This window comes from Apus apus, chromosome 27 (genome assembly GCF_020740795.1).
Source record: "Apus apus isolate bApuApu2 chromosome 27, bApuApu2.pri.cur, whole genome shotgun sequence".
NCBI lineage: Eukaryota > Metazoa > Chordata > Aves > Apodiformes > Apodidae > Apus > Apus apus.
In genome coordinates, this window is record NC_067308.1 from 1,485,283 (window position 1) to 1,508,340 (window position 23,058).

At 54.0% G+C, this 23,058-nt stretch overlaps 2 protein-coding genes across 3 annotated transcripts in view; one reads left to right on the forward strand and one right to left on the reverse strand.

The window, feature by feature from the left end:
- SMG5 (SMG5 nonsense mediated mRNA decay factor) overlaps positions 1-20,665 on the reverse strand; it is a 39,190-nt gene extending 18,525 nt beyond the window's left edge. Inside the window, exons 1-9 of one of the 2 annotated variants that reach the window (XM_051640991.1) lie at positions 20,471-20,665; positions 11,951-12,049; positions 10,592-10,715; positions 9,800-9,956; positions 5,665-5,754; positions 3,749-3,838; positions 2,384-2,462; positions 1,656-1,781; positions 1,170-1,238 (exon numbers count right to left, since the gene is read on the reverse strand). In XM_051640991.1, the coding sequence (XP_051496951.1) occupies positions 1,170-1,238; positions 1,656-1,781; positions 2,384-2,462; positions 3,749-3,838; positions 5,665-5,754; positions 9,800-9,956; positions 10,592-10,715; positions 11,951-12,049; positions 20,471-20,547 (911 nt within the window). In that variant the 5' untranslated portion in view covers positions 20,548-20,665. Of the gene's footprint in view, positions 1-1,169; positions 1,239-1,655; positions 1,782-2,383; positions 2,463-3,748; positions 3,839-5,664; positions 5,755-8,275; positions 8,423-9,799; positions 9,957-10,591; positions 10,716-11,950; positions 12,050-20,470 lie in introns of those variants that run through there. The other variant, XM_051640992.1, reaches the window with a different exon arrangement.
- A 986-nt stretch (positions 20,666-21,651) lies between these two features.
- TMEM79 (transmembrane protein 79) overlaps positions 21,652-23,058 on the forward strand; it is a 4,912-nt gene continuing 3,505 nt past the window's right edge. Inside the window, exon 1 of the mRNA XM_051641237.1 lies at positions 21,652-21,687. Within this exon, the coding sequence (XP_051497197.1) occupies positions 21,652-21,687 (36 nt within the window). The remainder of the gene's footprint in view (positions 21,688-23,058) is intronic.

Genomic DNA, 23,058 nt, shown 5'->3' on the forward strand with positions numbered 1-23,058 from the left:
CTGCATCCAGCCCTGGGGTCCTCAGCACAAAAAAACCCAAATAAACAAAAAGACAAACTGAGCTTAGTCCAGCAGAGAAGTGCCAAGGGGAAGAGAGAACATGATGCACAAGAAAAGGCAAAAAGAATGGAGTTTGTTCAGCCTGAAAGAGGGAAGGCTCAGGGGGAACAATCTTCTGTTTCCAGCTGTCAAAGAGGTGGTGACACAGACCCTCCTCAGTGGTGCACAGCAAAATCCACAATGAAGGTGGCTGAACAGTGGAAGGGGGACCAGAGAGGTGTGGAATCTGTCCCTAGATCCATTCAAAACTCCTCTGAATGAGGCTCTGAGCAACCTTGTTCTGCCTTCAGAGTGGACCTGGTTCTGAGGGAAAACTGGCCCCCTAGAAAGTCCCTTCCAACCTCAGCCATTCCCTGATGAGTTTAACTGCTGCCTGTGTATAAGCCCTTTAAACATTTGCTCTGTTCCAAGCAGTAAGAGGTTAATTTACAACCACCTGGAAACCTCCCAGCAGACACAAAATCCAAGAAGACAAAAAAAAACAAACCACAAAGCTTTCCATTTATTCTCACATTAACAGGTTGCTCTGTTTGTTTCTTTCAACAGGTATTTGGTTCCAGATTTTCAAGTGCAATGAGCAGCCCAGCACCCCTACAGCCAGGGGCTCTTTGCTGTCCCCCCAGCCCAACCCCCCTGCTTGCTAGGAAAAGCATCTGCTGGCTGAGCAGGACAGGGAAACACCAAAGGCACAGAGCAGCACGGAGGGGAGCTCTGAGGCTCAGGACTTCTACATCCACTGCCTTGATTTAGCCAGAATCACCAAGTATAGAATCATGGAATGGTTTGGGTTGGAGGGACCTTCAAGATCATCTAGATCCAATCCCCCTGCATGGGCAGGGACACCTCCCACCAGTCCAGGCTGCTCCAAGCCCCATCCAACCTGCCCACGGACACTTCCAGGGAGGGGGAATTCAACCCTTTGGTATTTCAACCTGCTTTGAAGACAACCTTCCTCACTCTCCCTGCGAGGTTTGAAGACTGAAGTCTGGAACCTTTTGGCAGAAAGCCTCAGCACAGGCACTGTTATCCTACAGGGAACAGTCCCTTCCAAGTCCCAGTGCCTGCTACTGTGAGTGACCAAAAGAAGATCAAATTTGCTGTAACCTTACCTGCTCTTTGGCTGCAAAAGACTCTGCAGGTACATAAAGCTCACCAGCAACCTCTTAATGTCTTTGCCTCTAAAAAGATTGAGAAGAAAACACTGTGAAGCAGGTACCATGTCACAGAGGAGCACTAGAATGAGGAGCTCTATCAACAGGCAAATCAGGTGTCAGTTGATGAAACTGAAGGGAAAAAAGACAGCTTATACACTTCTAACTTTCACCAACATGCCTCAACCCTGAGGAACAGTCACCAGAACTGGGGGAGTGTGAGAAAATTTCTTTCCTCCAACTCTACGTTTTCTCCTGAAATTACAACCTGAGAGATCAAGAATGGGATCTAGACTGGGGCTCTCCAGACTCTGGGACCTGCCTCGCATCAGCCACTTGCCTGTTCCCACTTCCCAGGAAGACACTACTCTCCACCCAGAGGATGACCCTGGTGCCACTGCAAACCCTCAGCCTGCCTCGCTCTCCTTGTCTTTTCCCTCTTACCTTTTCTTGCTTGGAGACAACCTCCTGGTCTCACACTTCTTCAGCTGGTGATACATTTTGGCTGCCTTGTCATACAACCGCTTCAGGTTCCCGAAGGCACCTTCAAAGGACACTTCAGACTGGATGCTGAGAGACCAGAGCAGAACACATCAAAACTTGGCCACAAGGTCATTCACATTTTATGGCTTTAATTCACTAGAAAGTTATTCAGGCATGTAACTAACCATGAGGACAGGGACCTGGTGCTGTTGGTTGAGCATGTGAGAGGACAAGGGGCAATGGTCTGAAGCTTAAAGAGGGGAGATTCAGGTGGGACATTCAGGTAGGAAAAAGTTCTTTCTTGTGAGGGTGGTGAGACCCTGGCTCAGGTTGCCCAGGGAGGTTGTGGCTGCCCCATCCCTGGAGGTCTAAAAGGCCAGGCTGGATAGGGCCTTGAGCAACCAGGTCTGGTGGGAGGTGTCCCTGCCCATGCAAGGGGTTGGATCTAGATGATCTTGAAAGTTCCTTCCAACCCAAACCACCTCATGAAATGCTATGGTTTGGTTTGACCAAGGCTCTTTATCACCAATCCTGGTCAAGGGTGACAATTAACCCACTTCTCTTCCCCCTCCCCTGGAACTCCCCAGGAACAGTCACAAGCCCAAAGCAGAGGGGAGAAGACCCTGGCACCAGCAACCAGAGTGCACCAGTAACCTGCCCAGAAAGCCAAGATCCTCCCAGACACTCACCAGCGCAGGTAGCAGTAGGTGGCCTCCACGTTGTAGTATTTGCTCCCTGCCAGTGTCCCCAGCTGGTTGAAGGGCATGCCTGGCAGCAGAGAGGGACAATGGAACTCACTATCAGGTCTCCAGTGCTAGAGAACAGATCCTTTCCCTCTCCCATTTCCACCCCAGAGGGAATTAACAAGACACAAACAGCAGTAAAGCTGCAGTACAAAGGTCTGGACCAGCCAATCCTTTCACCAGCCAGGATTTTTCCTGCTTTATTGTGCTTTTAGATCCTCCCCACCTTCCTGGCAGTTCTTTGCATAAAAAAGCAGAGCAAACAATGCCTCCTCTTCCCTATTAATAATGCCATGACTCTGTGTTCCTCTGGACATGGACATCACCTTATCAGCATTTGAGCTGTCCCAGCTCACTGTGGTCAATCATTTTTTGCCACTGACTGGTATCTGGGATCAGCCTATCAAACAACTCAGAGAAAACATTTTTCTGGAATCACTTTTTAAGATAAGACAGGCCCTCAACTCTTGGCACAACATGTTCTCATCCAGCAGTCACTTCTGAAGGAGGAAACAACACGTAAGGGTTATTTTAGCAGGGGGAAAAAACAGGGAGAAGACCAAGAATGTTCTGCTGCTGGCAATGGACACCTGGGGCGTCCCCGGGCCAGACAGGCACTTCTGCACAGCTGGGGAAGTCTGAGCTTCTCAGGGCTTATCAGATGAGCAAGCTGAGGTCACTGGCAAAGAGCACCTTTGCCTTGTCCAGAGGAGGTCAAGAAGATGATCCTTGGGCTGGAGCAGCTCTGCTCTGGAGCCAGGCTGGGAGAGTTGGGGTGTTGAGCCTGGAGAGGAGAAGGCTCCAGGGAGAGCTTAGAGCAGCTTCCAGTGCCTGAAGGGGCTCCAGGAAAGCTGGGGAGGGGCTTGGGACAAGGGCAGGGAGGGATGGGATGAGGGGGAGGGATGAAAACTGGGAGAGGGAGCTGGAGGTTGGAGATGAGGAGGGAATTGTGGAGTGTGAGGGTGGGGAGAGCCTGGGCCAGGTTGCCCAGGGAAGCTGTGGCTGCCCCATCCCTGGCAGTGCTGAAGGGCAGGTTGGATGGGGCTTGGAGCAGCCTGGGCTGGTGGGAGGTGTCCCTGCCTGTGCAGGGGGTGGGACTGGATGAGCTTTAGGGTCCCTTCCAACCCAAACCATTCCATGATTCTATGATTCCATGATTCTCAAAGAAAGAAGTAATTTAAACCAGAGGATAAAACCACTCCTCTCTCAGCAGCAGGATATAAACTTGACCAGGGCAGTATGCACAGAGTCTTGCTTTTAGGTTGCAGCAACATGATTTTAACAACTGAAAGTCCATGTTAAGTCACTCACCAATTTGTGGGGCAACAGAAAGGGCTTGATAGTAGAAGCGCTCGGCCAGCAGCTCCGTGTCCACCCCGGCCAGTTCGTTCTGGTAACGAGCTGAAAGAAACCAACCCCACACTGCCTGTCAGAGAGCAGGGCCTTCCCTTCCCTTCTGCACAGTTTCCCTAGAGAATGAAACCACCACAATTCTGACCAAGCCAAGACGTCCCATCCAAGAACTGCTCTTGGCAAAAGGCAGCAAGGCCCAGTGTTTGCCAGGCCCAGCTGAGGTGCTTTCACTGCATGTTCTGCACAGCACGAGCCCTCCAAGCAAAGGGGAGGGGCCCTCAGCACTTGTGGCAGGATGGAAGCAAAGGGAAGGAATTCTTCTGCCCCACATCATTTATCCTGGAAATAACTCAGAGCTGTGCTCCATTTTCCAGTACCTCAAACAGAACATTTTCTACTACAGCAGAGTGTGAAACCTACAGCAAGTAGCTGACCTGGAACATCTGTCATATGAGGAGGGGCTGAGAGACCTGGGGCTGTTCAGTCTGGAGAAGAGAAGACTGAGAGGGGACCTGATGAATGTCTATCAATATCTGCAGGGGGGTGTCAAGAATGGGCCAGTCTCTGTTCAGTGGTGCCTGTGACAGGATGAGGGGAAACCAAGTGACAACACAGGAAGTTCCACCTCAAGATGAGGAGAAACTTCTTTGCTGTGAAGGTGAGGGAGCCCTGGGACAGGCTGCCCAGAGAGGCTGGGGAGTCTCCTTCTCCAGGGACTTTCAAGACCCATCTGGATGTGTTCCTGTGGGATCTGCCCTGGGTGTTCCTGCTGCAGCAAGGGGGGTTGGACTCTGATTTGCAGAGGTCCCTTCCAACCCCTCTGATTCTATGACCTTATCAAATTCCTGCCTGTGGCTCAAATGGACCCTATTTAACATATATTAATGGTTTTTTGGACAAGAGAAGGCACGTTGGGAACCCTAAGGGAGAACACTGTGAAGAGTTGAGCACACTTCTCTCCCACAGCCAGGCAAGTCATTCCATCTCCAGGTCAATCATGTACAATGGTAACCCCAAACAGCTCTCAGGAGCCTGGTGAGGGCTGCATGTCAGGCACATTTCCCAGTGCCACACTCCAAACACCTGCTTTCCACACAGCTTCATGTTCTCTCCCTGCCTTCAATCCCACATGATCACAATCAAGCTCAACATGAGCCACCAGTTTGTGCTGGAAGCCAGAGGACCAGTTGTGTCCTGGGCTGCACCAAGAGAAGAGTGACCAGCAGGGCCAGGGAGGGGATTGTCCCCTCTGCTCTGCTCTGGGGAGACCCCCTGCAGGGCTGGGAACAGCTCTGGGGTCCCCAACACAGGGAGGACACGGAGCTGCTGGAGAGAGTGGGAGGGTTGGGATGTTGAGCCTGGAGAAGAGAAGGCTCCAGGGAGACCTTAGAGCAGCTTCCAGTGCCTGAAGGGGCTTCAGGAAAGCTGGGGAGGGACTTGTCACCAGAGGGCAGTGACAGGACAAGGGGTGATGGTTTTAAACTGAAAGAGGGGAGATTTAGGTTGGACATCAGGAAGAAATTCTTCCCCTTGAGGGTAGGAAGGTGCTGGAACAGGTTGCCCAGGGAGGTTGTGGCTGCTCCATCCCTGGAGGTGTTCAAGACCAGGTTGGATGAGGCTTGTGCAGCCTGGCCTGGTGGGAGGTGTCCCTGCTCAGAGCAGGGAGGTTGGAACACCTCAGCTACTTGCCCAAAACCAAAGCTTTTGGTTCAGTTTTCCACAAGGATTTCAGCCTATACCAGTCACTGACAAATGTGTCTGAGGGAAATCAGGGCCTGCAGGTCACTGTGACTAACAACAATGGACTCAGCAGGGCCCAGGTACCATCTTTTTCATGTATTAAAGGCTGCCCTGAAAGGTGTGGATGTTCTTACCTAAATCTCCCAGATACACCAGACATCTGTGACATGCCATCTGGGCCCACTCCATCTCCTTCTCTGATGCAGACACAGGTTTCTTGCAGCCTATAGGAGAAACAGGGAATCACACACACAGGGTTGGGTAAAGGCTGCTGGAGAGACCCATGAGCAGCCACCACCCCTGCCCGAGACACCCAACCCTTCCCAAGGTCACACCACACTGCTGGGTGCAGCCTGTGCTGCTCTACAGACCAGCACGGGTTCCACACAACCACAGAATCATTTTGGTTGGAAAGAACCCTCAGGATCACCCAAGTCCAACCATTCCCCCAGCCCTGCCAAGGCCACCACTGCCCCATGTCCCTCAGCACCATCTCTTGGAAACCCCTCCAGGGATGGGGACTCCATCCTGGGCAGCCTGGGCCAGGGCCTGACAACCCTTCCCAGGAAGGAATTGTTCCCAAGATCCAACCTCAACCTCCCCTGGGCACCTTGAGGCCCTTTCCTCTTGTGCCATCACTTGTTCCTGGGGAGCAGAGCCCGACCCCCCTGGCTCCAACCTCCTCTACACCTCCCCTGGTGCAATTTCTTGTTAAAAGGTGGAAAATAAGTCTAGAAAATGTAGACACTGATGCTCCCCCACTGCCCTTCCCTGCTGACCAGGGGCAGTGCCTGTCACTGCATCACTGCCAGCCCCTGCTCAGTGCCTGCCACTCAGGCTTTGCCTGCCAGATGTGCCACAGAGCTGGCTCCATTTGTGCTCAGAGGAGAGGACAAAGGCCAATTCCTGCCTACTAGCCACGTGAGCACGTAACATGGTGTGGAGCACCAGCTGAGAAGGCCTGTTGAGAGACTGACTTTGTTAGCAAGGCTAATGAGGCCTTTGGATGGGAGCCTGTGCAATCCCCTGGGAGCCAGGACAAAGTCTGAGCACACTGGGACCTGGGCAGTACACAGGGTGGACCTGCCCTCCCTGACTTGGAAGATGGGACCAAACTCATTGTCTCAAAGCTAGGATCTAGATTTAGGACCAAAAAAAAGGAGGAAGGGAAGTAAAAACCAAATGAAAATTGGGACAGCAAAGCTGTGCTGCAGACAGGGCAGCTGCAGTGGGGAAGAACTGCCTCTCTGCATCCAGAGGAGGTGGTGAAGGGCTGGGAGGAACATCCTGTGAGGAGCAGCTGAGGCCTTTGGGCTTCTCTAGTTTGGCTGAGGGGTGATGTCATTGATCACTGTCAGCTTCCCAAAGAGGGGATGTGGAGAGAGGGGTGCTGATCTCCTCTCCCTGGGATCCAGTGATAGGCCATGTGGGAATGGTTCAAAGCTGCAGCAAGGGAGCTTTAGACTGGACATTGGGAAGCATTTCTTCACTGAGAGGGTGGTCACACCCTGGAATGGGCTTCCTAGAGAGCTGGTCAATGCCCCAAGCCTGTCAGTGGTTAAGAGGCCTTTGGACAATGCCCTTAATAACATGCTTGAACTGCTGGTCAGCCCTGAAGTGGTCAGGCAGTGGGACTAGATCACCACTGTAGGTTCCTTCCAACTGGAACAGCCCAGTGTGCTCTATTCTATACTGAACTTACACAAAAAAAAACCAAACACAAACACCAAAAAGCAGCAATTCCAGCAGCAGAAAGTGTGAAAAGCAGTAGGGGAAGTCTCCAGCCAGCTGGTCTGAACTAACTTGAGCCATCAAACATGACTCAGTTCCTGGGAGGGACTTCAGCTGGCAAGGCCCTGCTTCCCATCTCCCCATCTGCACCTCCTCCCCAGCCAGAGGGCCAGGCTCCAGCCAGGGATCCAGAGGTAACAGCCACCCTGCCCAGGTGTCCCCTCTGCAGCACCTGCCCTGCCACCAGGCAGAGCAGTGCCATGCCCTCAGGCTGGGTTCAGCCTTCCTGCTGCCAAGGTCTTCAAAGTTCTGCAGGAGAAAAATTCTCTCAGGCAGGAATCCCAAAGGAAGGTTTTTTCAGACCAGTCTGGTTTGCTTCTCTCTTGGTGAAGTTTAAAAGGATGGAAGTGAAACCTGGAGGCTGAAGTGACCAGGGAGGAATGGTTCCTCCTTACTGACCAGGCACATGAGCTACATCACACGTGGCCTTCAATCCTGTGTCCACACACACTGCCAGGCCTGTCCCCCCCTTTCTTTTTTGCTTTGAATCCTCCTGCTCACACTTACATCACCACCAAGTTGTGTTCACATTTGTAGCTCACCTGGGATCCTTACACATCCATCTTTCCCAGCCATCCCTCTCACCCAGTGACAGACTCATCTGCTGCATCCTTTTAATTAGAGCCCAAACACATTAAGAAACCTGAGGCAGGGGAGCCTTCCAAATGTGATCACACACCACAGGGTACAAACCCATCTGGAATGTGCACTTTCAGAATTTAATAATTCTTCTCAACACAACAGCTGCCAGGAACATCTGCCTTTGCAGCTGACATTTTGAAGCTAATCATGACACAACATCTCCCAGAACTACCAACAGGAGACCAGCAGCTACAGCTTTCTGAGACACTGACTTCTTCAGCTTCTGCCCCTCTCCTCCCTGCCACCTCTAACAATGTCAATTAAACCCTTGCTAATCCAGTTCACAAAACACACAGAGGCTCCATGTCTCACCTGGACAGAAAACTGTGCCTTGAGACGACAGATACAGCCCAGAAGTAGATGTGAACAAACTACTACAAAGTACCAGACGATGTGAATGTGCAGCCTTGAGCTGCTCCATGACTGGAAAAGCTCTTATTCTTCCCAGACTGGTTTGGGTTGGAGGGACCTTAAAGCTCATCCAGATCCAAACCCCTGCATGGGCAGGGACACCTCCCACCAGCCCAGGCTGCTCCAAGCCCCATCCAACCTGCCCTTCAACACTGCCAGGGATGGGGCAGCCCCAGCCTGGGCCAGGCTCTCCCCACCCTCACACTCCAGAATTCCCTCCTCATCTCCAACCTCCAGCTCCCTCTCCCACTTTTCATCCCTCCCCCTCATCCCATCCCTCCCTGCCCTTGTCCCAAGCCCCTCCCCAGCTTTCCTGGAGCCCCTTCAGGCACTGGAAGCTGCTCTAAGGTCTCCCTGGAGCCTTCTCCTCTCCAGGCTCAACACCCCAACTCTCCCAGCCTGGCTCCTCCCCCAGTAGATGAGATACCTCAGATCACCCTGCATGGAAGGGCACACACAGGGGTGGTCACCTGGGAGAGCAAACACACCTTACAGGAGCTTCCTCCTGTTCTTAATCCAAGATTCAATTGCAGTTTCAAACACACAGGCAGGAAGAACATGCCAGGAGCAGAGACACAAGGGGCACCAAGAGCAGGAACAACATCTTACATCAAGTAACTAGGATGTCCTGACAAAAATCTGTTGATTTCAAGAACCTATTCCCCCAATGGCCCATCTGGCTGCCTTAATTAAGCTCTTTTAAACACTGGGTGCTGCCAGAAGTGCTCTACAATTTTCAATAAAAATCTGCCATCACCAAACACTCACTAAAGAATTTTCTAACAGCATTTTCTTCCTGTTAGAAACTCTTATTTCTGCCCTAGGTTAGTATTAAAAAAATCCAACCAAACAGTGCCATGGACAGTGAGTGTCCTATGAGGAGCCAGGCTGGGAGAGTTGGGGTGTTGAGCCTGGAGAGGAGAAGGCTCCAGGGAGAGCTTAGAGCAGCTTCCAGTGCCTGAAGGGGCTCCAGGAAAGCTGGGGAGGGGCTTGGGACAAGGGCAGGGAGGGATGGGATGAGGGGGAATGGATCAAAACTGGGAGAGGGAGCTGGAGGTTGGAGATGACGAGGGAATTCTGGAGTGTGAGGGTGGGGAGAGCCTGGCCCAGGTTGCCCAGGGAAGCTGTGGCTGCCCCATCCCTGGCAGTGTTGAAGGGCAGGTTGGATGGGGCTTGGAGCAGCCTGGGCTGGTGGGAGGTGTCCCTGCCCATGCAGGGGGTTGGATCTGGATGATCCTTAAGGTCCTTCCAACTCAAACCATTCCATGATTCTATAAAAAGTGAGCAGGACAGTCTGTTCTTAACAGGTAACTGCCTAATCAGAAGAAGAAAAAAGATAACCCCTCGAATGCTGAAACCAAGCAAGGAGAATCCACCTGTCTGGGGTTCTGGCCTTGCCTTCAGCCCAGCACAGGGAGCACTGACCGATGAGTGGGTCCGTGACGTGTGTCCAGTCGATGCAGCACTGCAGCTCCAGCTGGTAGTGGGACTGGATGTAGAGGAGCAGGTGCTGGTAGAACCCTATCCCAGCAACCAGGTGGGTCCGGTACGCACACTCCAGGGTGCTCCGACTGTGGATGTGCTGGAGAGGGGAGAGAGCAGAGTCAGTTACTGCAGCCTGGGGCAGGTTTTAGCCACCCCAGCCACACCAAGGATGAAGTAAGAGAGTGGGTAGCTCAGCTGGAATAGGTTGGCACAGTTCTGCACCTCCTCTTGCTCAACCATGTTGTAATTTACTAAGGGTCGAGACCAAGAAGGAGAAACACTTGGTGCAACCACAAGGAACTAAAATCAAGGTGTCTGGTGAGAGCAGCTCAACAGTGCTCAGACAATCAGATCATCAGGAGAGGGTTTGTGGCACCAGAAAACACAAGTGTGAACAGTCTGAGTATTTCCAACTCCAGGAAAAACAACCTGCTCTGACAAAGCCTCTTCAGGCCATCATGCTACATGGAGATCTCTCTCTTTTGAAGACAAAAATGAAGCAAATTATGTAGAAATATCCCCCCCAATGGCAGCTCTCTCAGCAGACCACTAAAACTTACCTGCCCACAGCTAGACAGAAGGTCTATGTCAGCTCCAAGAGCAAAACTCTGGAGTCTCTGCCTTCCTGCCCCATGTTCAGACCACAACTTCTCCAAGCAAATGAACTTTTTAACTTGGGCTCATCCACTGCACAGCCAGAGACTTTCTCATGCCAGAGCCATAGATACCTGCCTTTTTATTGGTTTTAATGAGCTGGATAACTTCATAGTAAACTTTCCTCCAGAGCAACTCTTCTGCTTTTCTTCCATAGTCCACTGGGTGCAAGAACATCAGCTTCACACAGAGCTCCCGCAGCCTGGACAGAGAGCAGAGAGTTCACAAGTTAGCTCCAAGTTGAGGTGCCACCACAGAAACATGGAAGAGAAAAACCTGAGTTCATGATGATGGACAGGCTAGACCCTCCGGTGATGGGACAGAAACACAGTCATGTCAGGAGTTGTCTTGACAGCTCAAAAAAATGAGTAAGAGAAATCATCCCTGCCAGGCACCCCCTGAATGTGATGAAAGATTTCAGGTGCATGTTAAGTTTCTTCATCATCCAGTTTTTTAGAGATAATTACATGGAAGGCACTGGCTGACATGAAGATGATTTATTTGTATAACAAGGACACCCAAGAAAGCCACCAGCTATGGGCTGTATGGTCAGGTGCTGTTCAGACCTGAAATCCAGACTCTGCTTCAAAAACCTGGAGAGATCCCAGGTCAACAGGTGTCCTACAAATCAAATACACCGAGAAACTGCATGTTCAGAACCTCCACGTGGAGCAATCCCAAGCACAAAGCCAGGCTGCTGGGAATGGATGGAGCAGTCAAGGAGAAGGACTTGGGGGTGCTGGGGCTGGAGAAGCTCAACATGAGGCAGCACCATGTGCTGGAGCCCAGAAACCCCCCGTGTCCTGGGCTGTCACCAGCAGCGTGAGCAGCAGGGCCAGGGAGGGGATTGTCCCCTCTGCTCTGCTCTGGGGAGACCCCCTGCAGGGCTGGGAACAGCTCTGGGGTCCCCAACACAGGGAGGACATGGAGCTGCTGGAGAGAGTCCAGAGGAGGCCCCGGAGATGATGGGAGGGCTGGAGCAGCTCTGGAGCCAGGCTGGGAGAGTTGGGGTGTTGAGCCTGGAGAGGAGAAGGCTCCAGGGAGAGCTTAGAGCAGCTTCCAGTGCCTGAAGGGGCTCCAGGAAAGCTGGGGAGGGGCTTGGGACAAGGGCAGGGAGGGATGGGATGAGGGGGATGGATGAAAACTGGAAGAGGGAGATGGAGATGAGATCTTAGGAAGAAATTCGGTGCTGTAAGGGTGGGGAGACCCTGGCCCAGGTTGCCCAGGGAAGCTGTGGCTGCCCCATCCCTGGCAGTGTTGAAGGGCAGGTTGGATGGGGCTTGGAGCAGCCTGGGCTGGTGGGAGGTGTCCCTGCCAGTGCAGAGGGTTGGATCTAGGTGATCTTTAAGGTCCCTCCCTCCCAACCCAAACCATGCCATAAGTCTAAGATGGTTTCCCCCAGCCAAATCTAAAAACTAAGTGTCCTGCCCAACTTACTTGTTCCTCAAGCTGATGTTCTCGGGCTTGAACACTTCTTGATACGCTGCCTTGTTCCCAAGGATGAGATCCAGTCGATGAACAGCCTCCACCACTGCTCTGCAGGGCAAGACAGAAAGAAGAGCTTCAGAAGAACAGGTTCTCTGGGATTGTTTCACGAGGTCTGGGAGGCCTGCACCACACTAGCCCAGTTAATTCCATTACTACCAAGCTCCATTACTCCCCCATGCTATATTAATTGATTTCCTTTTTGCACTTTATTTTAAAAGCTTATGGAAAGAACATAAAAAAAAGCAGAGTTGCTTACACTGTCATGATTTTGCTGCAAATCAGCTGCTTAATCACCAGTTACCACTGCATGTCTGGTAAAAATGTCAGTTATTTCTGTGGTGGCAACATCAGAAATGTCTTTGGAAACATTAGCAACTTTTAACCTCAGCAGTTTAATCCATCCAGACCTACATTCTGATTAATTTAAATATTTTAAAGTCTGTCATTAAACATTTGATTGACTTCTAACAACTGCTGTTGGTTTTTGAGGGGTTTTGATAGGGCAAGAGTCCCACCTCCACCAATGCCTGGTGAGAACACCAACTTGGCTGTGAAATAAAGCAACTCACATTGTCCTCATGTGCCAAAACATCCTGATTTTCATTAGAGTTGTTCACTGATTAAAGCCCTTAAGGACCTCCCAGTGACAGGTAACAGAGACACTTAAAACCAGCCTAAAATCTGAAATTTGTGACAAGTTTTTTTCCCCTGAAAGCCTCTAGAAGACAGACCAAGCAACCTCCAAAACCTCTTGAGTCATGGAAAAAAGTCCTGCTGTGGATCAGTGCCCAGGAGGCTCCTCCTGGAGGAGGAAGCACCATGTGTGTAAAACCTGGAGCACTCCAGAGTTTGTAGCTGTGAACAATGGGGCCTGGGGCTCTGGATGTTGCAGTGACAGAAGCCCAGGGCCTGAGAGCAGCACCAGCCTGACAGACACTGCCCTCACCACCACCTCCTGGACAGCTCGATTGAGCAGCCACGTTAAACCCTTCCTACCAAGGGAGGTCATCTCTCCAGCCCTGCCTTGGCTAAGCCAGTTTGTCAGGGTAATAAACTGACTCCTGAAGTGAACTTCTCCCAGCTGTTGACTCTCCATGTTCCTCTAAGAAACACATCCTCCAAGCCATCCCCAGCTGTTAGCCACCAACCTCCACAGGCACTTGTTCTGCCCATCAACCACGTGTCCATCAGTCCTCGCTTCTTCTAAAACCTTCACTGAGGTGTGAGCAACCTGATCTGGTGGGAGGTATCCCTGCCCATGCAGGGGGTTGGATCTAAATGAAGTTTAGATCATGGAGTGGTTTGGGTTGGAAGAGACCTTAAAGACCACCTGGATGATCCACTAGATGATCTTTAAGGTCCCCATCCCTGGCAGTGTTGAAGGGCAGGTTGGATGGGGCTTGGAGCAGCCTGGGCTGGTGGGAGGTGTCCCTGCCCATGCAGGGGGCTGGATCCAGATGATCCCTTCCAAGCCAAACCATTCCACGATGATATGATGATGATGATAAAGGCTCATCCCATGTTGAGCCTGCCCCTGTTTGAACAGGAAGTTGAAGACAACCAAGGCACTTTGTTGATACAGAAGGAGCTCCCCTCCCTGAGACCTCCACCTCCTGCAAACCCATCCCACTCAAGGCACAACACTCTGACTGAACCTTCCTGTCACACACGGGCACAAAGGGATGTCAGGATGAACACAGGGAACTCGTGTGTCATTTGCCAGCAAGACTGTGTGTCAAACCATCTGCCCAGGAGGCTGAAACCACCAGCACTTCTCTGGAAACTACTGATATTACTGTGAAGTAACTGATGGTTTCATGCACCAGCCCCCTACTAGCACAGCAAACCTCCTTCCACCAACCCACCACACCTAAAGGAACCTCCCTGGAAAAAGCCCAGAACATTCAGAGGCTCAAAAAGTCCCATCTCATCCCATGTCACAGACATCCTTCCACCCAAGGGTAACTGGAAATCTTGTTTGTTTTCAGCAAACCACAGAACCTGACAGGAGAAGGGCAGGGAACAGGACTGTCTCACACAATGGCTTGGGAGACCAAACCACCAGAACTGAACCAACTTCTTCCTAATAATCACGAAGAAAAAAAAAAAAACAAACAGAGGAAGAATCACACAGAGAATCATAGAATCACAGGGGTGGAAGGGACCTCTGCAGATCATCGAGTCCAACCCCCTGCTGCAGCAGCAACACCTGGAGCAGATCACACAGGAACACATCCAGATGGGTTCTGAAAGTCTCCAGAAAAGGAGACTCCACAACCTCTCTGGGCAGCCTGTGACTAACCTTGATACCCACAGCCACATCTCACTCCCATCTCCACATAGCCTGAAGGTCCTTTGCAAACTCTACCAACCCAACACTCCCAACAGCAAACAAGGCAAGAGAGTCAAATGCTTTTTTGATTTGCAGGTAAAAGGCAGTAAATCTGAAGCACTGATCCCAGCTCAGAACACACTGGTATGGGGGAGGGAGGAAAGGACAGTGGAAAAAACCCAACAAGCCCCACATCCACGTTTAGTTACCCCAAAACAGATCTCCAAAAAGCAGCAGGCAATAAAACACATCCTCCCTGCAACCTGTACTTAATGTCCTGTGACTGCCCCTCTCAGACCCTCAGGAGGAAGTGACCAGTGGCTCAGAGGGAACAGATTTGTTTCCTGTGCAGAAAGGTGACCAGAAGAAAGGGGAACTGCTGATTCATTTGATTCCCAGAGAGAAGTACAGGAAAACTATGATGCTCTAGTCCCAAAATAGGTGGTCTCTGCATCTTCAAAATAGCTGTAAAACCAGGTTCAGGGGACAGCACATCAGCAGCTGCTGGTGTCTGAGGGGGCTCATGCCACTGATCCCCCAGGGAGGGAAATGATTTCATGATGACTACAGCAGCCAAGCCCAGCATCAGGGACATGGTCAGACCCTAGGGCCAGATGTCAGACAGGGGTAAATGCCTGTGTCCAAATGAGTCAAGGAACCCTCACCTACCTATTCCTGCCATCATAGAATCATGAAACAGTTTGGGTTGGAAGGGACCTTCAAACTCATCTAGTTCCAACCTCCCTGCATAGGCAGGGACACCTCCCACCAGCCCAAGAATTCCCTCCTCATGTCCAACCTCAATCTCCCTCTCCCAGTTTTCATCCCTCCCCCTCATCCCATCCCTCCCTGCCCTTGTCCCAAGCCCCTCCCCAGCTTTCCTGGAGCCCCTTCAGGCACTGGAAGCTGCTCTAAGCTCTCCCTGGAGCCTTCTCCTCTCCAGGCTCAACACCCCAACTCTCCCAGCCTGGCTCCAGAGCAGAGCTGCTCCAGCCCTAGATCATCTCTGTGGCCTCTCTGGACTGGCTCCCCCAGCTCCTGCCCTCACTGCTGCAGTGCTCCCCTCTCCTTCAGGCCCTCAACTCTGACTTCTTCTCCTGCCACTCACTCATTTCAGATTCCTTCACAGCACATGGTCTGGTTTCTCTCACTGCTTAGTACCTCACACGTTAAACAAGTCCCTATTTTTTTAATATCTAAAAAAAACAGCCCACAAAACCTCAGCTGAGAATCCTTCCAAGTTCAGCAGGGTCAGAAATGTGTCCTGACCCCGAGCAGCATGACACCCATGAGGGGAAAGGAGTTACTCAAAAAGCAGTTGCCAGAAGCTCCTCTCCCAGTGGCAAACAGACAGTTCTTTGGCTGCCGACGGGATCAGTGGGGAAGAAATGTGATCAAGCACTTAAGTAAAACCTTCTCACATGGACCAGGAATCAAATGCCAAATGTGAAGTATGGAAAAGTCTCCTTCCAGGGACTGCCCAAGTAGGGACACTGGAAGGTATCTCACCTTCCAATTGAGCAGGGGGTGGGAGGGACCCCAGGGGGTAGGAGGGACCCCCAAGGGGCCTCTCCCACACAACCTGATTTCCCACAGCAGTCAGGGATGGGCACAGGAAAACACTTGTTGCTTCTGCTCCTTCGCAGGGGCTCAGGAAGGCACGGGGGGCTGGTGAGCTGAGAGCAGTGAGGTTGCTCTCCTAGACTGTGGGTTCCTGAGCCACCCAGCAGAAGGAAGAGCCCACGTAACATGTCTTCTCATCAGCACCAGCTCCATGGTGTGGCTGGGAGAGGCAGAGGCAGGACTGAAGAACCACCTGTGACAGTCTGGGATGACCTGCAAGGATCCTGTGTCCTCAGTGGTGAGGAAAGGGGACACAGAGGGGCAAGAAAGGTGCAGGATTCGACTTCCCTTCCAAAATGTTAGGAAACATCAGCACAGGTGCTACAGACCATGCTCTGGTTAAAATGTCATTTAGCATTTGTGCCTTAGGAGGCTCAAGAGCACGGGCTGAATTTTGCTCAGCAGTTAAAGAGGCCAAATTTTGTCCCGGTGCCTGTTTTTGGATCTGCTGGGTCTAAACGTTGCTTGCAGACAGCCCAGCAGAAGCCCAGAGGAGGCAAGTCAGATGCCAGGCTATTAAAAGAACCAAGCACAGCACCTCATGCCAAGCAGGGTGGAAATGGTCCAACACAAAGTCCTCTTCAGCCACCCATCTATCACCTTCCTTAACATTCTGGGATGGGGCAAGACAGCAGGGAGAATTACTTGGCCTTTCTCTCTTTAATACATTACTAAGAGTGACCATCTCTGAGGAGTGAGATATTCCCCAGGGAGAGGAACTGCTGCCATTCATTTGGATTCTGGCATGTGTCAGTCCACAAATAATACTGCCCAGAACCAGAATAGAAACACAAAGCCAGTGAGCTCATGAATCCAGAAAAGTGACCTGCAAAACCCATCCAGTCTCCCCATACTAACACACACACTGTAGAACAGCACCCAGGATAATCCAGTTGCCACATTCTGAGGTGAAATTTAGGGATTATCAGCCCAGAAAGACTTGAATGGAAGAGATGGAAAATCATCCTATGTCCAGCAATGGGCATCTCCAACAGGACACTCCAATGGCCAATGAATTCACCAAGGACAGGGGAGACCTGAGCTCAAATCCTGCAGGTCCCACCAGCAGAGCCTGAGCTGACCCCATGTGAGCACAGTTTAGAGCTGGGACTGTGCCAGCCAGACATCTGGGATTCAAAGACATCCCCTAATCCCATGGCCCAAAGTTTCCAGGGACAGTCAGCCCTCACACAATGTCCAACGTGCTTTCTGGAGGTCACTGCTCCATCCACCTGAGCTTCAGGCTGGAACAGAAAACAACTGACAAGAGACTGCTCAGAGCTGCCAGATGTACAGCAAGAAAACCTGTGGCCACTGCTAAGATTATAAATCATAGAATCACAGAATGTCTTGGGTTGGGAAGGACCTCTAAAGGTCATCTAGTCCAATCCCCTACAATAAGCAGGGACATCTCCAACTAGACCAGGTTGCTCAGAGCCCCATCAAGCCTGACCTCGAATGTCTCCAGGGCTGGGGCCTCTAGGCAACCTGTTCCAGTGACCCACCACCCTCACAGTAAAGAACTTTTTCCTAATGTCCAACCTAAATCCTGCACTAAAATCACAACACGTCCAGCTAAAAGAACCATCTCTACAGGAGTCTGGTTTTCTTCTGCTGTTCAAGTGCTATAAAGCAACCACACATCAAAATGTATCAGAAAACAACAGCTTCCTTGCCTTGGTGACCAATCCCATGCCTGGTCAAAGGATGGTCACTAGTGAGCTCCAGAGGGACACTGAGGTACCACTTGTCAGGTGGGCTGACACACAGTCCCACTCCCCTGGGACCAGAAATAAATCACAACTTAAACCATGAGAAGGGTGGTTTCAACAAGCAGGGGCAGACACATCCTCTCCCATCCTGTCCACACCTCAGGTGGCAGTGGGCAAGGTGGGACACTGCACCAGCTCAACTACCAGGAGATCACAGGATGGTGGGGGTTGGAAGGGACCTCTGGAGATCATCAGTCCAACCCCCCTGCTGCAGCAGGAACACCCAGGGCAGATCCCACAGGAACACATCCAGATGAATCTTGAAAGTCCCCAGAGAAGGAGACTCCCCAGCCTCTCTGGGCAGCCTGTCCCAGGGCTCCCTCACCCTCACAGCAAAGAAGTTTCTCCTCATCTTGAGGTGGAACTTCCTGTGTTGTCACTTGGTTTCCCCTCGTCCTGTCACAGGCACCACTGAACAGAGACTGGCCCATTCTTGACACCCCCCTGCAGATATTGATAGACATTCATCAGGTCCCCTCTCAGTCTTCTCTTCTCCAGACTGAACAGCCCCAGGTCTCTCAGCCTCTCCTCATATGACAGATGTTCCAGCCCCTTCATCATCCTTGTAGCCTGCATTGGACACTTTCCAGTAAATCCCTTTCCTTCTGGAACTGGGCAGCCCAGAACTGGACACTGCTCCAGATGTGTCTCCCCAGGGCAGAGCAGAGGGGGAGGAGAACCTCCCTTGACCTGCTGGCCACACTGTTCTTGATGCACCCCAAGACACCATTGGCTCTCTTGGCCAGGAGGGCACACTGCTGTCCCATGGATCACTTGTTGTCCACCAGGACCCCAAGGTCCATGGGGCTGCTTTCTAACCTGTCCTGGTCCATGTTCTTCTTCCTCCCCAGGTGCAGGACTTTACACTTATTCTTGCTGAACCTCATGAGGTTCCTCTTTGCCCAGCTCTCCAGCCTGTCCATCTCTTGCTGAGTGGCCACACAGCCATTCCCACAGAGATGTGGGAAGATCAGAAGCCACCTCAGTGTGACAGCAGCCAGAGCTGCACAGCCCTGGGGGCAGCCCCAGCACAGCCCACACCTTGGGGATCCCAGCCACTCTGCTTCACCAGGGACCTTGCCAGGAAGAAAAGAAATGCACCTCCTGGAACTCCAACGTGCAGGGAACGTGCTCAAATGAAGCACAACAGGGCAGGAACTACCACTCAAACCTGCTCTGGATTTTTAGGCATGGATCTTGCTGGATTTCTCAGACTTGCCCTGCTGTAGAGGAGGGCAGTGAGGTTCCACCAGATGAAATGGTGCCCAGTGTCACCAAGACAAAAACAAAACAGACCCCGATATAAAATCCACCTCTTGCCTTCACCATTTCGCTCATCTTTGAAACCAAAACTGTTGCTGCTGAAACTCCACAATGAACCTCCTGTACTGATGGAGAAACTGAGACAGGAGGGGGCAACTTCTGGGCCACACTGACAAAACAAGTCACCAGCAGAACAGAGGGCAGGCTGCTGCAGGGCAGGCTTTGGTGGCAGCAAAGCCCCTCATCCCTGCTGGGCTGGCCAAGGACACCATTATTCCCTGAATCTTGTCTTCTGGTGCTATTTCCACTGCCCAGTGCAGAGATGTAAGTGAAAGTGGAGTCTCAGGGAGTGTTTTAGTGGAAAGATCTGCAGCCTTCCTCTCCTGCTCATCACACCCTCTTTTCCAGCCCTTCCCATCTAATCCCTCTCTACTGGCAGGGACCTCCTCTCCAGCCTCCTCTCCCTGGATGCTCCCCACATCTTGCCCTTATCCCTCTGCATTTCTACACCTTCTTCCTCCCTCAGCCCCCAGCAACTCCTACCCCACATCCCTGAATCCCACATAACTCCTTCCCCCACCCCCCCACATCCTGACCCATCTCCCTGGGTGCTCCATGCCCCCTTTCCCTGTATCCCCTTCCTCCCCCCACCTCTCCATGCTTCTCACATCTCCTGGATCCCCCACAACTCCTTCCCCCACTGTCTGGTTTGACTCATCTCCCCTGGATCCCCCAAACCTCTTTTCACCAGTGCCCCCCCCGCCATGTATTGCTCATCTCCTCTGGATCCCACACACCCCCCTTCCCCCTACTCTTCCCTAAATCTCCTCCTTTCTCCTTTCCCTCAGCACTGCCCACTTCCCCCGTTTCCCCACTCATTTTCTTCACCTCAATCTTCCCTACATTCCACCACCCCCCTTCCCCTGTTTTCCCCAATCTTCCCTAAATCTCCTTCCCCTGCTTCTCCCTGCATCTTTCCCGAATACCCCTCCAATTCCGTTCCCCCTGGTTCCTTCCCGTCTCCTCGGGATTCCTCCCTTCCCCAGGCTTCCCCCGTGTCCCCCCGATTCCACCCGCTCCCTCCCCAGCCCCCCTAACCCTTCCCTGGCCTCATCCCCCATCTCCCGCCCTTCAACCTTCCCTGAATTCCCCCGACCCCCTTCGCCACGACCCTCCCCAACGTCCTCCGGGTTCGCCTCCCCCCTCCAGTTCCCTTCACCCCTGGCGCCCCCCAACTCCCCCGGATCCTGCCCCTCTCCCTCCTCCGCTCCCGCTCCCCCCAAGCTCCCCCGCTTCCCACCCCCTTCCCCCGGGACCCCCCAGTCTCCCCCTCCGGCCGCCTTCGCACCCCGCCCCACCTCCTGTCGCCCCCCCAGCACCCCCCGGAGCCCCCCGGGGCCCCTCCGCCTCCTCCCCCCGCTCCCCTCACCTCCCCCGGCCTCTCCTCGCCCCCCTCCCGCCGTGCCCCCTTCTCCTCACCGGTACAACCGCTTGGTGTGCAGCACCTTGGCCTCCGGCTCGCCGCTCTCGCCGGTGGCCCCGCCGCCCTGGCTCATGGCTGCCGCTGTCAGCAGGGCCGGGCCGGCCCGGGCCGCTCAGCCCCGGCAGCCCCGGCCGGGCCGCCCCGCTCGCCCCGGGCCCCGGCCCCGCGCGGCCGCCATGGCTGCCCCTGCCCCGCGCCGCTCTCGCGAGACTCGGCGGCGGGAGCGCAGCGCGCGGGCGAACATGGCGGCGGGGCCGGGCTGAGCTCGCGAGAGCGTCTGTGGGGAGAGCGGGAACGTGCGGGGGTGCGGCCCCGCCTGGGCCTGGGCCTGAGCCCCCAGGGGGGGGAGACACAGCTGCCCTGGGCAGCCGGGGCCAGGGTCAACCCACCCTCACAGCCCAGAATTCCCTCCTCATCTCCAACCTCCAGCTCCCTCTCCCAGTTTTCATCTCTCCCCCTCATCCCAGCCCTCCCTGCCCTTGTCCCAAGCCCCTCCCCAGCTTTCCTGGAGCCCCTTCAGGCACTGGAAGCTGCTCTAAGCTCTCCCTGGAGCCTTCTCCTCTCCAGGCTCAACACCCCAACTCTCCCAGCCTGGCTCCAGAGCTGCTCCAGCCCTCCCAGCATCTCCGTGGCCTCCTTTGGACTCTCTATAACAGCTCCATGTCCTTGTTATGTTGGAGACCCCAGAGCTGTTCCCAGCTCTCCAGGGGGTCTCCCCAGAGCAGAGCAGAGGGGACAATCCCCTCCCTGGCCCTGCTGCTCACGCTGCTGGTGACAGCCCAGGACAGGGTTGGCTTAAAGCACGAGGGCCACACTGGTCAGGGGGGTTCAGTGTCGCCCTGCGCTGCCGAGAGGGGCTGGGTCTGAGGGAGCTGCCATCAAGGGCCCTCCCTGTGGCTGCCCCATCTCTGGGGCTCCCTGTGCTCAACGTGTCAGGGCCACCGGGACCCCCGAGGGCTCCCACAGCCCCCACCAGCCATTCCCTGGTCCTGGGAGTCCCTTGGTGCCACCACACACAGGCACAGAACGGTTGTGACAACATCACGTGTGTTTATTTAAGTCCTCTGCATTTCCTTTTTATCAAGCCCATTTCAAGAGAGCAGGGGGGGGAAAACCCCACTTCCCATCTGTCCCTCAGGCCTTCCTCACGTTCCCACGGGCACTGATGAGCCCCGGGATGAGCACAAGGCAGTTTGTTCCCAAAACATTTGGGGTGGGCTCAGGCTGCAGCAGCCAGAGAGCTGAGCAGGGCTGGGGTGGCTGAGGAACGTGGCAGGTGGGAAAGTCAGAGCTCACAGAGCAGGGGGTTGTGCAGCCAGATGCACATTTTCAGGCAGAAGGACAATTTATTTGCTCTGCTGAACCCCCCTGGTTTGTGGCACATCCTGGTCAGGCTCTGCAGGCTGGGAAGCCACCCCTTGGTTCTGGGTTCCTTTCCCCAGGACCAGCTTTTCACCCGTTCTGAAGCCAGTAGGAGCCTGTAGATGCTGGATTGAGGATGGTTTGTTCTCTTGCTGCAGGGACAGGCCATTTGTGATCAGGGCATCACAGCATGGTGGGGCTGGGAGGCACCTCAGGAGATCATCTGGTCCAACCCCCCTGCCAGAGCAGGTCCCCCCAGGGCAGCTTGCACAGGGTCACATCCAGCTGGGTTGGAAATGTCTCCAGAGGAGCCTCCACAGCCTCTCTGGGCAGCCTGGCCCAGGGCTCTGCCGCCCTCCCAGGAGAGAAGTTTGCCCTCGTGTTCAGGTGGAACTTCCCGTGCTCCTCTGGGTGCCCCTCGTGCCTCCTCCTGTCTCTGGGCACCTCTGGGAAGAGTCTGGCCCATCCTCAGGGCTGGGCTGGACGGGGCTTGTGCAGCCTGGGCTGGTGGGAGGTTGGAACCTGCTGGGCTTGAAGGTCCCTTCCAACTCAACCCTGCCATGATCCCTGCCCCCACCCTGCAGACACCCCCCAGCACTGAGAAGATCCCTCTCAGCCTCCTCCCCAGGCTGAGCAGCCCCAGGTCTCTCAGCCTTTCCTCCCAAGAGCTGCCCCAGTGCCCTCCTCACCCTCCCAGCCCCGCGCTGGGCTCCTCCAGCAGCTCCTCACCTGGGCAGCCCAGGACTGGGCTCAGCTCCAGACGTGGCCTCCCCGGGGCAGGAGAACCCCCTGCCCTGCTCCTCTTCCTGCACCCCACGATTCCACCGGCCTCCTTGGCCCCCAGGGCACATTCCTGCTTCACTTGGTGTCCCCGCAGCACAAGAGCCCTGGGCAGGCTGGGGCAGGGGGTGCCTGGGACCCCCAACCCTTGCAGGCTGGGGCAGGGGGTGCCCGGGACCCCCAACCCTTGCAGGCTGGGGCAGGGGGTGCCCGGGACCCCCCACCCTTGCAGGCTGGGGCAGGGCTGTCCAGGACCCCCCAACCCTTGCAGGCTGGGGCAGGGGGTGCCTGGGACCCCCCAACCCGTGCAGGCTGGGGCGGGGGTGTCTGGGACCCCCCAACCCTTGCAGGCTGGGGCGGAGGGTGTCCGGGACCCCCATCCCTTGCAGGCTGGGGCGGGGGTGTCTGGGACCCCTCAACCCTTGCAGGCTGGGGCAGGGGT